Below are 17,683 nucleotides of genomic sequence, written 5' to 3'. Positions count from 1 at the left end.
TCACACTATACCCAAGTGTAACAGTGGGGTATCAGTAGCACCAAACCGACCATGCCAACTGGCTTCAAGCCTTTTAGCGTAGTGGTTTGCGCTGCTGGGGTTTGTGATCTGGCGGCTCGAATTCCACGCAGGTTCGAATCCCCGGAGTCAGGATATTGTTTCTACTTCTTTCTTACACAACTACAGAAAGCAAGTATATCATTGTCCTCATATTCACTCTGGTACTTATTTCTACAGTAGATTCTGGTCACATCATACCACCTTGCTTTTAATTCAGTAATTTCATACATGCATTGTAAAAGACTTAGTAGCTAATTAATTTATTTTAAATTATTCACTTTTTTGCATTGCTATGCATTGCAGAGATTGAGAGCCTGATCAATAAACAAACAATCTTTATTAATACAACAAAAGTATAGTGACTTTTGTAAGGTCTTCTACAACTATACATAAATCTAACACATATCATAAATCAGAATGCCTTGGTAGGGAACTCTGTAGACAGTAAATGTAATCTGAAATAGCATTTGTGGTGCAAAGTAGTATATAATGAAGATATGGACAAAAATGTATATTTCTTACCACTTCTAAAGGTCTTAACTATCTAGCCATCTTGTTACCAAATTAGTTATGAGTATGATTATCATTTTTTACAACACAATGTCATAAAGACTGGAGAAAGTCAGAGAAGGGAATGCCATGAGTTGTAGGTATCATGATAATTTTCTAAAACAAACTGTCATAAAGACTGTAGAAAGTCCGAAAGGGAAATGCTGGTGTCTCCCAGGGACTGCTGGGATAGCATGTGTTTCAGCTGGGCGTGTCTCTGTTTCTGATGCTTTCCTTTCCTGCCGGAAGAGCCGGGACCCGAACTCCCAACCCTCAGACTGGAGTCAGGAGTTCTGGGACTCGAACCCGCAACCATCATACTCGAGCCTGGGGTGCTCAGGATTGGAGAACTAGGAAAAAAGAGCAAAGCTTTCTTTAAACTGAGGAGACATATCTTAAGTAGCTTGAACAGTAGCTTGAACAGAGGCTCGCTTTTGTCCCTATTATGACCAAATATGGGTCCCAGGCACATCAGACCAAAAATGGCATGCAGATATGCATGTCATACAAAATGTGGCACACAGGCAAGTCACGCCAAATAAGACAAACAGGCAGCAGTTCGCTTTCGAACAATCATGACAGACAAGACACCCTTAACATGGCGTCAGTCTTTAGAATCCAGTATTGTAACCCAAAATGCATGAGTGGCTCCATGAGCCTTGTTTTGTGGTAAACTTTAAGTAAATAAACAAAATCTGAGGATAGAGAGCCCGTTGCCAGCCTCACCTGTGGGATTGAGGAGTGGACACAAGTCTTCGGGTTGCCTTGGCAATTCTCCTGGACACCACTGGAGTTCCTGTAACAAGAAGAAGACCAGGGCACAGTGTCATTGTTTATGTCATGTTCATTAACCAGTGAGTGACAGAGCCCAGAGGACACAGACACAACTATTGTCTTGTTGCAGCTTAAATGAAATAAGGATAACTTCAAGTCAAGCTTGGTGCCTGCCAATCTCACCTGCTAAGCTTCCAGGTGATGCCGATGTTGCCATGACAACGTGTTTCCTGGTGGCTGCTGGGATGACGGCCTTGCCCTGACAGACTGTACACTGAACAATCTGAAAACCCAGGAAAACATGCATGCATGTATGTAACTGTATTGTACACTGTATGTAGTAGATATAGAATACAACACGGTGTATTCCGTATCACCCGTGGTACCAGGGACCGAGGGTGATACGGAATACACCGTGTCCTATTTTATTTCTGTTAACAAATGTTTCAATGCGAAATGCACTAGAACTTGAGAAAATTTGGTGCCCTTGAACAAAAATTTTTCCAACAGCTATGTTCTAACGTCCCAATCAGGTATTTGAATTTTCGACCGCGTCACACTCGGCGTGTGCAGTGTATGTTCGAATCATTTGATGGAAGCCTGTATGATAAAACTTCAAAGCCTGTGTGATACGTATGACATAATTTCATTTATTTTACTTGATTCAAAAGTAGAAGTATCTTACCACATGGTTTTTCCTGTCTTGGTATCTCTTGAGTAGCTTGACCTCTGCAGCCGATGCCATCTGACCCTTGCTGACCTTTGATATGACACGTCGGACAGCTGAGGTCATTTTCCTTTTGGGTCGTAACCTCACCGTGTGGTTGCCAGGTAACAATAAGTTTCCACATGACTGACAGGTCATATGACTCGGCATGCCTAAACAGATCAGAAAGTTTGACGGTTAAACCGGTACCAGTATTGCATATTTTCAAATAAAGTATGCACTTTTCAAACTTTTCAAAATTGAAAAGGTGCTACAAGTTGTTACCAAAGTCAGGGTGCATACTTTGTTTGAGGTTATTGCATGTATTAATGGTAAAAGGGCCTAAACTAAACCAAGGTGGAGCTACACTTTAAGTTTTAGGAAGGATGCAAAATATACACATTGGTGTTTTCTTACCAAAGCAACTGTCTATTATAAACATGACTTACATAACATACGAGTTACATTTGCACACAATCCTTATGAGTTAGTGACTCTGACAGATTAAACTGTTTTTTTCCAGGTAGATGTACTAGCTGATCCCTGTTGTTATTAATTCCTGATATCATTGAGATGGATACCATTCCCCATTTGTGACTACAATTCTTTTCTAAGAATTTCAAAGGACAAAAGTTGTCACTTTCAAAAGAGAAAGAAAGATGTGTCTGTGTCTTCTTACTCTGAGCTGCATGGTTTCCCTCACTGCCAGACCCAGCCGTATGCCTGCAAGATATCAAAATTTAGTAGTGGGGTTACAGTACTCTCCAAGCAGAGGTTTATTGAAAAGATTATACTTCATTGTTCTGATATGCTCCAGTTTATATGAGAAGGTCCCAGTCAAAATCTGCTTGGACGGAGAGTAGCAGGACAATCAGTATAATCTCCTCTAACTTAATGAACCTCCCATATGCTCCATGTCAGTATACGACATATCAACAAAATGCACTATGACTGTACAGTGGGGTTCAAGCGCTGCCAAACTGACCCTGCCAAAGGCTCCGACCTTTTGGTGTAGTGGTTACTGGCGTTAGCTTTGTGAACTGCCGGCGCAGGTTTGGCACAGGTTTGAATCCTGGGAGCCAGAGACTGTTTCTACTCACCTCCTCTTGTGTTTTATGACAGAATTTGTATCCCATATTTGATTTTGAGTGCATGTTGATTTCATTTCTGCCTTGTTACATGTACATTATCTGTACATTATGGATTAACACAGTAGAAAAGTTAAGGTAGATCAACATGTGACTTAAGTGTAAAAGCACGTCTTGTCCTCCTAAAAAAAAAAGGGACCCTGGCAATGCTTAATGGTAATTCCAGGAGGATGTTGAATTAGAGTAAGTCGTCAACGATTAACAGTGATTTGAAATAGTTCACTACACCTCTCGGGGAAAAAAAGTCTAATAACGTGAACCATGTTCAAGTTTTTACTTACAATAGGAACCTGGAGAGTGGCGGGCATGTGTCTGAACATGCGGAGGCGAGCTGCTGCAGATAGCATGTTCTGGAGACGTCCTTTTCTCTGCTCATACTGACCTGAAGTGATAGACAGAGTTTGATTAAAGTTGTCTAAAAGGGTATACAATAAGCTCTTTCACAGAGGTTAGAACGCATATGCGGCGACAGGAATTGTAGGTAATATGTCAAAGGTAAATGCCAACAAAAAGAAAACAAAACCAGTCTGAACGTTGTTGTGCAAAACGAAACAATGACTGAAACAAGGACTGTTTTAATTTTCGAGGCCTTTACCTTTGACATATTACCTAGAATTCCTGTCGCCGCACATGCGCTCTCATCTCTGTGAAAGGGTGTATTACCCAGCCCACCTGATTTTGTGTAGAATACTCAGGCCTGCAAGCGAAATGTCATTAATGAGAGGTCAGATTATACTAAACCAACAAATCTGGATTGACTTCTGCTAATATATTTCCCTCCCGATACTGACACTCGCTTATGCTCCAACCATGCTGATCTTAATCACACATCTCGGAAGCCTTTTACTACTAGCTACTCAGGTATCTTATGTAGCAAGTCAAAAGTCATCTCCTAGACCTAGATCTTCGCACCTTGAAGGAACCTTGGGCACTTTTCTTTCACACCCATGCAAGAAACTAACTGCACTCTGCGCCATCTGCAAGGAGCAGACAATCTGCTTCCGGGTCAACGGTCGGAGTTAAAATCTGACACCGGAAGTGGGGGGTATTTACTTTGATCTAAAAGACTGACTTGCACATGCATAATGATGGCAAACGTTTTTTTGGCATTCTTTTGGGATAGCATTAAAGCTACTTTAACTAGAGTTCGGGGACCTCATACCTCCATGAAATATTTATTGCTTTTTTGTGGATGGTATGTATGTTTATAGTCGGTTGTATTTGAGAGTAATGGTTATATAATATAAATGTTATGGGAAAGTAGTGGTGTATTTATTTAATGACACAGAGGATGTCCATCTGATTAGTAATTATCAAAATGTGACACTTAATTGTGTAATGTGCGTTTAAGAGGTCGACGGCATATGGTAGCGTGGTGTTCCTTAAGCTTGATGTTTGGCATTTAAAATGTCTAAGGTTGTCAGCATTATTGAGGTTTGACTATGTGCCTCAGAGCTGTGTGGTGAGAGGAAGTTGGGAAACTCAGAAAGAAGAAGGGATGTGGCCAACTTTAGTCAGATGGTGATTTGATTTTCCACATAACATCAGCTGTTCACACGGTACAAAAACGAGATGCACACTTTCCTCTGACAGCCCTACACCAACTGTAAGATGAATACTTGGCGCCAACCCCGTCTGCTAAAAAACAAGTACCATTGGCTACGAAAGAGACAACTAACAACTGTCCCTTATCGTAACAAAATCAGAACATCTGTAACGCCCATAAAACTGACACCCAACCCAGATGAGAGGACCTAATGGCATTTTAATCACCATGTCACTCAAATCAGCAGTACAGTATGTGAGACATCCATACCTGTTAAGCATTATCGTTCAATGTACCTCAACTTCTTACAATTATACTTACGCTTCACATCTCCATGATATCCTAAGCAGACATAAATAAAACTAATTATCATATTAAAAAACTCGGAGTTCCCCAAACAGCTGTCACCTCACCATCTGCTCGGAGCTAAACCCATTAACAAACACATAAAGCACGATGCCTGTACCAATATATCTCAAATATAGGGGTGATTTCTGATATTATTACATCGATTATAACGACAGATACAGCGCCCAAAATCTCATCGATTCGAGCTTTTATCACACCCCACCAACACAACAAGTATGAAACCAATCCATTCAGCCGTTCTTGAGTAATCATCTACATAGACAGAGACACATAACAGAAAATATAACCTCCATTCCATGACATTTCATGGAGGTAATAAACTGTTTAGTAGTGTCCCGTTTTGGCGACGTCTCCGGGACGGAGCGATAATAGTTCTGCATTGTCCGGAATCACTGCATATCTAGGTCATCTAGCTCACTACGGTCAAGGAGGTTATATATAACATATTGGTCTCAGAACTTTCCCCGGTTGTACATGTTACTAGTACAAATCGTTGTACAACGACTCTTAGTAATGTTTGATTAATTGATTGATTGATTGATTGATGTATAGATGGGCCCAATAGAGACATATCTCTAACCTTCAACGTTTCACTTTTGGCCTATTTTGCGGCTATTGCCCCTCCCAACAGATGCACATATTTGTGTCTATGCACTGAAGGTAGCGTTAGATATTCGATGTTCTGTATGTGTGTCATTGTATTTTGTTACGAAGTCCATCGTGCGTTAGTGGCGTGCCTTTGCTGATGGATTTTCTAAATAAAGTCTTCAAAGTCACAAAGATGTGAGGAGAGAAAGTCAATAAACATCCCACTTGCTGCTCTTAAAATCCGAGAAATTCTAAACAGAGGTTGGTCTTCCACCGTGAGTGTATTTTGGTGTAAACTTTTATCAGCAGTACTTTCTAGTAGCGTCATCCTAGTCGAGGAAAATTCAGTTTATTGTTAAAGGGATTTTTAACAGCTGTGCAGAGGACGTCATGAGAGAATATCCTTTTTCACCGATGACACCCAATCTCCGATCAAATGTAAGGGCCAGGCTCACTGTCAATGTTATAGGCCTGCTGTTTTATTTTTTATTTTACACTATTCAATACTCTTTTCTCTTTTTGCAATCTTAAGGAATCGCGGAAAGCGCAAAAGCTTAAGGTGCACTCTCACGGCACTGTGGGGTTCGAAAGATACTCAACAAAATATGTATTTTGTCGTCTTCTAAGTCATACGTTTACGTATTACGCAAAATCTAAATCATAAGAAATCAGAGAAAATAACAAAACAGTGATGCAGTGAACGAATCCCGCCCGCAGTGACGCAAGCTTGACGCAAGTGCAGTGAGAGTGCACCTTTACAGAGTTTGAGCCTGCATGAGACTTCTGATCAGCTTCCCGCCGAAACGTGCTTGTGGTCCAGCCGCTTTTACGTTTCAAACGTCAGGACAATTTTTAACCGTGCCCCAAGGTACGTCCTACCAATATAAATCACAACTTAAGTCTTACAGTTCTGACGGGAAACGTCGTAAGGCCGTGCCAAGGTTAAGGAAGGCAGGATTTAACAAGTTAGTTGGTGTCACAGGTGAACCCACGGGCGGCAGAAGGAATGATCAAGCAACTTGATTTATGTATCATGGAAACAAATGATGCGCTAAACTATGTGGATATTTACAGCGTAGTATTTTACCGCAACGTTATGTGGTACGTTGACAAATCATGCGGTAAAAAGCATCCCATGAAAAGTTGCTAAATTGTCCTCTATTGTCATCGGATTTTTTTACACCGCTGATACACGGTGGATCACAGCCAAGACATCGTTTCCTTCTTCAATCAGCCGGTTTATTATGTTGCAGACGTGCCGGCGCACGGTCAAGATTCTCAAGGGGAGCTTTTAATACCTCTCACCGAGTTGGCTCAGATGTTGGAGGTAGAAATTTTCCACTCCATTTTCAAAAGCGCCCAGTGTTAGTAATCCAAATCCACATGGCTTAGAGGAAAAGTGGGAGTGAATTCGCGCATGGGAAAGAGCTATTGCCATTTCGCTCGCGCTTCGTACAATATTAAAATTTCTTATATAACGGCCAATCTATCAAACGTCGGCCAGTGAAATATTAAGTTAGTTGGTATCAGTTAAACATGAAGCTTAAGAACTCGCAATCTTTGATGTTAGCACGCAGGAGAAGGCGTGTGAATTGTAGATTTTTTTCCAGCGGCAAAAGACGTCTCAATCGAAGTTCTAGGTCGTTGCCGCGTCCCTCGAGCACTCTGGGAATCCCAGTATCGTCAGCAATGTCAATCAAAACAAGATTATATTGAGTTGCAACAAGCGGCCGGCGTCGCGACGACATGTCCCCTCCGGGTAGCGGTCATGAATCAAGGCGCTGTGCATGTATGATACTCCACCAATGTACCAGTAGTCTGACTCGATAAGATTTCTACTCGCCGTTTTGCGCGTTTAAACATTTCAAATGAAACATCCGCCCACGCGCAATTTTTGCCCCCAACGACATGAACGCCACGTACAATCTACTGATAATTGGACGAGCTCTAAATTCCGCCTGTCAGCTTTGACTGCGGCAGCGCATCCAATGTGCCGCGAGCATGGGTATGGTATCGACTGACTGTGTGCCCGCACTTAGCTAAAGTAGCTTTAAGTTTCCAACTCGCACGTTCTGTGGCTTTAGATAGAGCTGTGACAAATCGCTCGTGATGGGAGAGCGTCAGTGGGCTGTGAAGAACGCCAGGCAAGGTATCACGATTTACTGCGCGTTTTGCTGGTGAATGCTTCACTCTAATGAACTTAAATCGGGTTGTATATCTCCTCTGATGCAATGAGAGTTGTGTGGGCCTTCGCTTCCACAAATAGATACTAATACGTTACTTTATTTTTGAATGTCTCATCTTGCGTTGTCTCGATCAGAGACATGCATAACAGAGTGCAGTCTATAGATACATTTCTGTGTGTGTAGGAGTGCAAGTTCTTTAGCTGGACGAGCAATTAAGAGGAATATATCAAGTCGCTCCAATCGGAGAATCAACTCAAAGGTGGGTCTGTTCCGAAACTTTTCCGAAAGAAATTTGGAAGTTTCAACTGGAAATAGAAAAATGCTAATATATGTGGTTTGGCGTTGTGCCAAGCCAAGTACTTGTACATCATTATGAAAAGAAAACTCTATTGAGTAGGGCCGGGTCATCCCCAAAATATCCCAGTGTCTTTTAATTTTGCGCTCGCCCGGTTGTAGTATTTACATTACGATATAAAGCAGTTCTTAGACACATTTACCCAAAGGCAAACGAAGGACCATATCATGCAATTGCCGAAGACACACATATGTTATGCCTAATTATAGGAAATTTACCAGACGTACAACGCTTTGATTACTTCAATTTTGATATCATTGTTAGCACATGTATGACTTATACACATTTACCCAAAGGCAGACGATGGACCATATCATGCAATTGCCGAAAACATACATATGTTATGCCTGATTCTAGGAAACGTACCAGACGTACAACGCTTTAATTACTTCAACGTTGATATCATTGTTAGCACATGTATGACGTACTTAGAGCTCTCGGATAGCGAGCCTCTGGCTCACACGTCATGCATGACGTCAGCGTGACGTCAGAAGGCGATATGGCACTCTTTTGTCTGCATATCTGCATTTATCACCTGTTTACGTGTTATGTGTTGGTTTAGATTTATGAAACACCCACATTCTACTTAACAACATGGCTGACGTGTGTTTCTCAGCTTACATAAAAGATTGCTGCCTTGCCGGAAATTAAAAACGATTTTGTCTCATCGTAAAGTCGTATAAAATACATCTTCCAGCAAATTTAATGCAGAGTAAGGTTGCAGATATCACGTTCATTAATCTTTATGCTGTATATAATATTTCATTTACCATGTAAAGAGTAGGAGCGATATTAACATTTCAACGATGAAGTCAATACTTTCGGGTAGGGCCGTTTATTTCTGATACTCAAGACTCTAACTACGCAAATTATTGACAAGGAGACAGACGAAGAATTCTGATGTCTGGTTTTGAACTTGTGAAATGCACTCCAGCGCCAGAAAGGCTGCCATCTGTCCGGCAGTAAATATGTCATAGCTGCCTCTTGACATTGAACTTGACTATGGTAGCCAACGCGTGCCCCATCGAGATTCTATCCCCGGCTGTTTAGTCGATTTCGCTGACACTAGTTTCCCTGCCTTCGGGTCAAGTGGTCTCTTTGAGGTTTGAAGCGAAGGGTTTTGCGTCATCGGAGCAAGTGTTTCTAAAGAGGAAGAATTCCACAAGCCGTGACGATGTCAGGACTCTAGCATTCCTATGTTCAGACACGGTTTCAAGCTCGAATCACGGATAAGTTTCCAAATCCCGTGTAGCAAAATGCATTTCTTTCAGCAATGACGGACGACAGAAAGGTGCCACAATTTCCTTTATGAATCATACTAATGAATGAATGAATGATGATAAAAAAAAAGCCGAATACAAACGGCATCAAATCAAAAGCTACTACAATTAAATTTGTTTTCATTTTTTACTGCTAACTTAACAAGAACAAACAAGAGTTCGTAGACCTCAGGCCTGCATGAAATGTATTGGGTTTCTGTAGACCTATTGTGTATTTTTGCCTTTTTGTCTGTGGTACGTGGTTGGAAAAATGAGCTTTTTACCGTGTTGGTTGTGCACCATGCAAAAGTCTGACTCTGAAATTCCATTTTCTGAATTTGTAAGTTTGGACAGGGATGAACATTACTTATTTTGGATTTCTTAAGTATGTAACCAACCACAGTACTTTGAAGTTGTTGAGACGCTACCTTTTTTTGTCTCAGATGGCCCATGCACATGTAGTTACTCTGTCACATGATATACTAATATCTTCCTATTTCAATGTACTGACCTAATGCAGCTGCTAAGTATCCTTGGTTTGTGTTCTTCCAATGATATTCATCAAAGATTTATTTCTGGGGTGTTATTCACTTGACATCGGAATGTTACTTGCATAATTTGACCAATGATACTTTTATCTGTAGTTCCATAGACATTAGACAATATGAATAGTGGTAGCCCCCATGCAGCAGCAACAGTTAGTCCCCAGGGTGGTATGATATTTTCATTCAATCCATCCAACCCAAACCTAAATCTCCTGTATTATCTAAGCCAAATTTAACAGCATAATTTACTATGAAAAGTGTCCTTGTCAATCCCATTTATAGATGGCAAGCTGCTGGCAATGGAAGCTTTGAAAAGTTCAGAGGCTGTTGTAGTCAGAGCAAACACCCAGCAAACATCCCCGCAAACCAATGAGCAGTTGCTTAGAAGGGGAATTTCATCATATATTTGCCGCAACAAAATGCAACAAACGATACTGAATTTAAAACAGAACAAAGCTAAGCCTCCACCACTTAACCCTGCCTGTACCATAGATTAAGCAGGCCCAAAAACCAAGCGAATATGACTAGCCCAAAACAACAAATTACCTGTATACAGTATGGAAATGGCATTACCAAAGAAACAAAAAGAAACACAGGACAAATCATACACATACCTTTCTCTTATGCCCACACTCTATACAGTTCTCCTCCACATTAGAAAATTGCATCTTCTTCTGTTTAAGTTCAAGTTCAACCATGATTGCCAACAGGGTAAAGGAACTTGTACCGAAACTTAAAACTCAGTACTATACAGCTCTAGAAACACCACAAAGAGTAATAAGCAAACTCCAATTATACCTGACCAACAGATATATAATCTTGTACACTCCCGTCATCTGGCAAACTGTCAGTGCCACTAAGTAACCTGATACATTGAAGGTGGCCCAGGCCAGGTGATGGTTCTACACCCAACCATAATCTGTTTTTAAAACCAAGCAGATATTGGGAGGATGCCCCAACCACACAAAAACAGGGTCAACCTATACAGTATCAAGTTCAAGCACTAGGAGGCCCAAAATCAAACCTGACCACCAGGACACCACAAACAACTCACGTACCAAATAGCAACACAATGGTACCTTGCGTTCCGGAGATACAGCGCACGCCCCGTGCCCGCACAAAAGGTAACCTAAAATGTCAAGTTCAAGCACCAAGGGCGCCAAAATCAAAATTGAGCATTATTCAGCCACCGCCGACACATGTGCCAAATATCATCGCGCCAGCACCAGCCGTTCAGAAGATATAACTCCGGAAACACCCCTCCCGGACACAAAATTCGACCTGCCGGGTCAAGTTCAAACGCGACAAGGCCCAAAGTCAATCCTAGGCAACAGGCAACAACCCCCCACCCATGCACCAAAAATCGTCGTAATCGCGCGTATCGTTCCGGACACACAGCGCCAAAAGTGCCCCAAAAACACCAAAAATGCCACCTGCAATGTCAAGTTCAAACGCCAGGAGGCCCAAAATCAAACCTGAGTGTTAGGCTACCACCCCCAACCCACGTACCAAAAATCGTCGTGCTCGCACCATCCGTTCACGAGATACAGCGCCCTACATCCCCGGCTACCGAAAAGTTCCCACCAGCATCAAAACCATACCTGCATACATGCAGGTAAAAATTGTATCTTCGTAGACCGTAGTCTAGCAAATCAGATGTTGTAATTACGGAAACCGGACGAATCTATGTGACCTAAGCAGAGAGTGTTCAGGGCATTAAGAGATCTGTAGAATTTGTAGAATGTATTCTGTGAACTGAATTCTGTGCTGTTGTTTTTGATTGATGTCACTTAATCCTGACCATGTGTGTTTGTTTTGTGTATCACAACAAAAAGAATTTATGGCGTTAAGATGGAGATTTACGACCATTAAGTACCACTTCTCTTGGGTTGGATTTGGGCTCCAGCTCGTAAATCTACTCGTTGGCCTTATTTTTTTACTCTCCAAGCAGAGGTTGGTGGGGAAAACCGTGACCTTTTCCGTTGAGTAATTACCAGCGAAAATAACACGAATGTCATGTAAATGTCGGCAATGTGTATGGGGACTTTTGAATAACTTTGTAGATAGAAATTTCTCAACTTAAATCTTAACATGACAATAGAGTTACAGCAGTGATTACAGTATCTATCACCTGTTGACTTGAAACATACTACAGTAGAAGCCAGTTAAATGCACAACGGATTAACGCACACTTCAGTTAACTGCACTAAATCCCTAAATCCCAAACTGGTGCGGTCCAGCTGGATAACTTCGCATTATTGCACCATCCGGATGATTGCACGAAATTCACTGGCAAATAGGCAGTGCAATTAAGCGGATTCTACTGTACTAGTGCTTTGATAGAGGAAGTACTCTGCAAAGTTCAGGATACGTGAAGAAGACGTCACACGTCATGACGTCTGTGCAACACGCCGCCACAAGTGGGAGCCGCCACGCCAGTGACCTTGCCGGGGATGATTTACGGCAGCACGCTTCCACAGTCGCGGTCGGACGTGCATCGAAACTGGTGATGGCAGCGACTTTTCTGACCGTGGATCATCCATCAATCTCGGAAGTCAAACAAACTGGCCCTCGATACGCAATGGGGAGAATATCGCCCGCCCCGATCTACCACGGCCCGAAACACCACATCATGACCCAAGCGGGTCGTTGAGCTTGTATTCATCAAAACACGAATTTCATCTTGTCTAATAAGTTTAATCCATCGGATTGGAAACTGTCTCTTCTATGTTATCCCTTGATCCACCGGGATTGTACTTGCTGCTATTTTGGGCGCCAAGCACATTTGAGAAAAACCTTGACACCAAAGGACTGGTTCGTACATTTACCGAGGTTTGTCACGTTTGCTCGGTGGAACTAATCTAGTCTACGTACTTATTGTCTACATTGTGGTGTGTTATTCGTTATTCACGGTGTTGGACATCCTGAGAGAGAAATTCTGAGGGGAGAGAACACAGCAACGTCTGTTAAGGACGATCTAGAAGGTTCTGTATCCCGAGTCTCTGGTTTTGCATGCCATGCAAATGATAAATCCCAGTTTGATATGAGTGGTATTGGATTGAAAAGAGATATGCATGGTAACATGTCTACCAGTTACGGCATGTGTGACATAGCATGTACGGCAAAATTCTTAAAGTAGCTACTGTTATGAATTCTTATCCAACAATTACTATTTGCCCTGCAAGTTGTACGACGTGTCTACGTGCGTATATGGGTTAAGATTATGACGAACGAACGTGGGAGGTTTGTTGCTGAATAGTGGGCAGAATATCGTCAATGGTGAATGCGACCTGAAACTAAGACCTTTTATGACCAGCACAGTGCACGTACTGTCGTAGTTGGCAAACTAGTAGCTCTTTTCTTGGAACTTAGCGGTTTACGCCTGAGAGTGACACAAGCCTCTGAAATATGGATCTTACACTTCAAAGGGACCATAGAAACTATTGGGAAGGCCCTTTCTTCTCAGTAGTTAGTATGTTTCACATTTACAGACTTTCCCAATTCTCTGACACACCAGTATCCTGAGATTTGTGTGTCAGAAATACGAGGCAGTCAGAGAAGGGTAAAATGTCCGTCATCTGCTTTGAGACCCAGACTGTCCCATATACTAGCACTATGTTGACACACTGATGACGTCGCCCATAAAGCCATACCGTGTTTTATTGACTACGTAACTCACCACCGTGACCACTGGAGATTTATCGATTTCCATACGAGCCGGGATTGCCTTCTCTATCTAAAAATACCCCCTTTTTATCGCTTGAACTTTATAACCTTCTCTCCCGTGGCTGTATAATTCTTACATCAATGACCGCCCTTTCTGTCATGATGGGTAAGTAATAAAACGCCTGTGTGTGATACCGGTCTTATTCAAGACCCCGGGCATGCTCCCAATTGCAAGTTTGAAAGTAACTTTACAACTACGCCACGCGTATATAACGGCATCAAAGACTCAGTCTCAGCATGTTTGATATGTATTACCAAGGGCTGGCGAGTGAGTTCATTGCTAAGCGTCCAGACTCTTAATGCACGTATGAGCCCTTGCTCAGCTAGACAACGACGACATATATAGTTACGTTACAATTCAGCATACTCGGTAGCTCAAAACTTTTTCCAAATCCTCAAGTTTGTTAAATATATTTTACAAAAAGAAAACCACGCCACTCACTCACAAAGCACATTTGTAGCAACAAAGGTGAAACATAAAACCGGGAAAAATGGTCCATGGTCAAAAATTTGATGAGAAAGGTCATAAGTATTAAGCACAAAATAAGAGAACTTGAACCGAAAAGGTAAGTTAAACATTGATTATTATCCAACCGTTTCAATATATACTTTCTTGATCTTATCTTCTCTTTTTTGCAATAGCATATTCCAGACATATTAAGAGTCAAGGCTTTGTATGATAGTCTAACTGCATTTAACGAAAATTGAATATGTTGTTTCTCTAAAAGAATAATGAAATTTGACAAAAAAATTACATCAAAAGCATTCACTGCAAATGACGACGACAGCTCAGAACTTAAATATTCATTTTACTTTGTATGTCAAGAAAAAATGATCAAAGATCATGCCTTTTGGGAGTATCCAGATAATAATTTACATAAAACTACTGTTCTTCATCAAGCTGATGTCACCATGTCAACTTCGTGGAAGGAATTTCAAGGTACAATGTATATCTTAATATGAAAATTAAAATTATAATAGGATAGTTCTTCACTGTGGTTAAACTTGGTTGACTCATGATACTAGTATGTGTTCAAAGATAGGGGGAAAATAAAAAACATCAGTAATGTAAATCATGCCAACGAATTGATTTGAGGTTTCTGGCATACTTTGGCTTTTATACAAAGGGCCGATTGATTAGTTAGGAAAGATTAAAGACGCAAAGAAACGCCCCTCTGACGGGACATCGCACATTCCAAAAGTCACCTCTGACCTAAATAAAGAAGTGCATGGCGGGAGAATCTGGGTGCTGCTTCACAATTTCACGACCCCATACGGTACAAAATAAAGTGCTGTATCACAATGTTTAAATAGACAATTGTCATAAAAATACACACAATACAAGTCTTATATCTATATTTACTCCAAATAAAGATAAATTAGTTTGATTATATTCCATAAGTTTATGGTGTTGTGATCTTTTGAAAGGACTATCATTAGATATTTCCACATGGTTAATACTAATCAGGTATATCTTTGGCAGTCTTTGCTACCTTGAAAAGACTTCAACATGGCTGACTTCAAGAGTGACACTGTGCCGGGTCTGGATCTCGCTAGCGGCTCGCAGGGTTTTCCGGAAGGAAGAGGCTCCGGTAAGAAAGACAGTTCAATAATTCTTTACTTGAGACCTTTTCCATGGGGTTTGGGGGTTGTGGTGGGTCACATATGCCAGAAAATGTCCACCGGCCCCACGCTCTTCCTCAAGTCTTTCATTCCCCAATAGGTTTCAACAATATAATGCATGGCGTGTCCGCGGCGTCTGCTACAAAGCCGACTCCATGTCTTTGTGCTTGTTAAAAAAGATCGCGGGCAAGATCCTGTCACAGAACGCCCACCATTTTCCTCAGTGGAACAGGCTAAAGCACGGTCGCGCTCTGGACTTGTCTGTCAATATCGATAAGGCTCAAGACCGCTCGATTTTGGCGCAGCGGGCTATCTCACACTGTTCATGATGTACCAAGACGGAATGTGATCGGTGTACTTCATATAGGCATGTTTGATGATGTATACGACCGAACAGATCTGATATTCATGGAAATGGATTCCGGTTTTTTGGCTTCTGGGATTCGTAGTCTGGGTGGATAACTACATTTAAGTTGCAAGAAAATTGCAAGCGTACAAATAATTTCTTCATTGTATGAACTTATGAAGACTGAAGTGCAAGGGGATTTCGTTTGGTTTCGATTGTTCACTTCCGATTCAGTTCTGGACATGCCAACATCGAATAAAGGAGGTTGAAATCTTATTTGGGAGGTTAAAGTCTCAGATGGCCTAGTATTATATAAATCTTTGTTAAGGACGGACATGTACAGTTTCACTTAATTTTTTACATGTTCGTACAATCAAGGTAATTATTTAGATATGATTCTGAATAAAATTTATTTGAGAAATTGATTTTACCAATACATTTTATTCTAGATGTCAGGTTTAAATGCATTTGAGAATGCTAAGATATAGGATGTCCAAATGCATGATTGGTGGACATTTGCATTCCTGTTACTGTTTCTTTTGTTATTGTTTATTGTCCTTGTTGAGGCTATTGTCTGATGGCATAGCCAATTCTATACTCCATGCAAAGAAAGGTCAACATACAATGTTACATTAGTGAAAGGTGTCGCTGTAGTGGCCCAGATTTATAGTGTGTTGTATCGAAAATCTTAAATCTTTTCTGTGCAAAGTTACCAGTGCACCAGTTTAAAGTTTTTCCACTGAGGCATCCGCTGTGCGATGAATGTTTTTAATTGCTGCAACAACCCTTACTTGAGTGTATGGCTAATTCCTACGGACATTTGGTACAATAAAGACAAAAAGAAAGAGGCCTATTTTGCTAGCCTAAAGCGGCTGGTTAAAGTGGTTTTTGAAGTAGCATAAGTTAGAAGTTATGTATGTGTAGCTGTGCAGTATTTTTAGAATCCCTGTTCCTCATTATGTTGTTTCCCCCCCGCATCCCATACTACTGACAGTGCCCAGTAGGGGGATGGTCAGAGGTCACATGCCTTTAACACTATAGGAGGCCTACAACTGTAATTCTGCATCCACACAGCTTCAGATGACCAGGGAAAAATAACTTCTCATCAATCAGTGTGGGTATTTTTCATTGTCAGACAGTCTAGTTAACATTTCAAAGGCCATGTTTTCCTTTTTAAGCCTGTGAAAGTGTACATGATTTCGTTCAGATTCGTCCAGATTAAAATAATATATTTCTGTCCTATTTTTGAAGGGTTGAAACAAATCTGCTCAACTAGGAATTTAAGTTTGGACCAAACTTGTAGTTGCTAACTGAAATAAAAGTAATGCATAAATGAACAATCATGTCACATATCATATAACTCATATTCTTTGCAGTTATTCCTGTGGAAGGTCCTACAGAAAATTGAAAAGAAGAATCATTCATCCATTTAGATTCATTACTTATGACCCAAACTTTCCCAAAGGCAAGATTTAACAGTGCCCACGCAATTTCATGTTGATCACCAAATTCTTTCTGCGCCATTTGTCACGTTTTTGTGTCGCCAATCCACCTATCTAAGGGCTGCAGGGTATTCCTTTATTACACCTTCACCAAAGAAAAGCCTTTCGCAGAGTGGTTTCCTGAAACTGCTTATCTTAATCCTACATACCACTGAGGGCGGTTATGGACACATCAATAACTGAGCGGCTGGGCGTGGGAGGAGCCGTTTATGTGACGTATTATCAAAGTTGCTGATAAGCTGTGTAATTAGCTGTAGGTACAGGTACAGGTACAGGGGTTTAGGTGCAGGTACAAGTGCTGGTATTAGGGATTTAGGTACTGCTACGGGTACAGAGGTTTAGGTGCAGGTACAAGTACCAGTATTAGGGGACTAGGGGTTTAGGTACAGGTACAGAGGTTT

The 17,683-nt window shown here is 41.2% G+C and overlaps 2 protein-coding genes across 10 annotated transcripts in view; one reads left to right on the top strand and one right to left on the bottom strand.

Annotated features, from left to right (window-relative positions):
* Positions 1 to 255: 255 nt before the first annotated feature.
* Positions 256 to 17,683, bottom strand: part of LOC118403955 (UPF0711 protein C18orf21 homolog) — a 30,307-nt gene continuing 12,879 nt past the window's right edge. The window contains exons 2-7 of the mRNA XM_035802854.1: positions 3,519 to 3,619; positions 2,769 to 2,812; positions 2,069 to 2,262; positions 1,567 to 1,666; positions 1,336 to 1,405; positions 256 to 959 (exon numbers count right to left, since the gene is read on the bottom strand). Coding sequence (XP_035658747.1) covers positions 740 to 959; positions 1,336 to 1,405; positions 1,567 to 1,666; positions 2,069 to 2,262; positions 2,769 to 2,812; positions 3,519 to 3,613 — 723 coding nt within the window. The 5' untranslated portion in view covers positions 3,614 to 3,619 and the 3' untranslated portion in view covers positions 256 to 739. The remainder of the gene's footprint in view (positions 960 to 1,335; positions 1,406 to 1,566; positions 1,667 to 2,068; positions 2,263 to 2,768; positions 2,813 to 3,518; positions 3,620 to 17,683) is intronic.
* Positions 7,871 to 17,683, top strand: part of LOC118403953 (double-stranded RNA-specific editase 1-like) — a 146,449-nt gene continuing 136,636 nt past the window's right edge. For 5 of the 9 annotated variants that reach the window (XM_035802846.1, XM_035802845.1, XM_035802842.1 and 2 more), the window contains exons 1-2: positions 12,899 to 12,917; positions 15,295 to 15,403. In XM_035802846.1, the coding sequence (XP_035658739.1) occupies positions 15,322 to 15,403 (82 nt within the window). In that variant the 5' untranslated portion in view covers positions 12,899 to 12,917; positions 15,295 to 15,321. Of the gene's footprint in view, positions 7,890 to 12,674; positions 12,918 to 13,050; positions 13,070 to 13,898; positions 13,918 to 15,294; positions 15,404 to 17,683 lie in introns of those variants that run through there. The other 4 variants (XM_035802839.1, XM_035802837.1, XM_035802838.1 and 1 more) reach the window with 4 other exon arrangements.

The sequence above is a fragment of the Branchiostoma floridae genome, chromosome 16 (genome assembly GCF_000003815.2).
Source record: "Branchiostoma floridae strain S238N-H82 chromosome 16, Bfl_VNyyK, whole genome shotgun sequence".
NCBI lineage: Eukaryota > Metazoa > Chordata > Leptocardii > Amphioxiformes > Branchiostomatidae > Branchiostoma > Branchiostoma floridae.
Note: the sequence above shows the minus strand (reverse complement) of the source record. Positions and strands in the feature narration are given on the sequence as shown.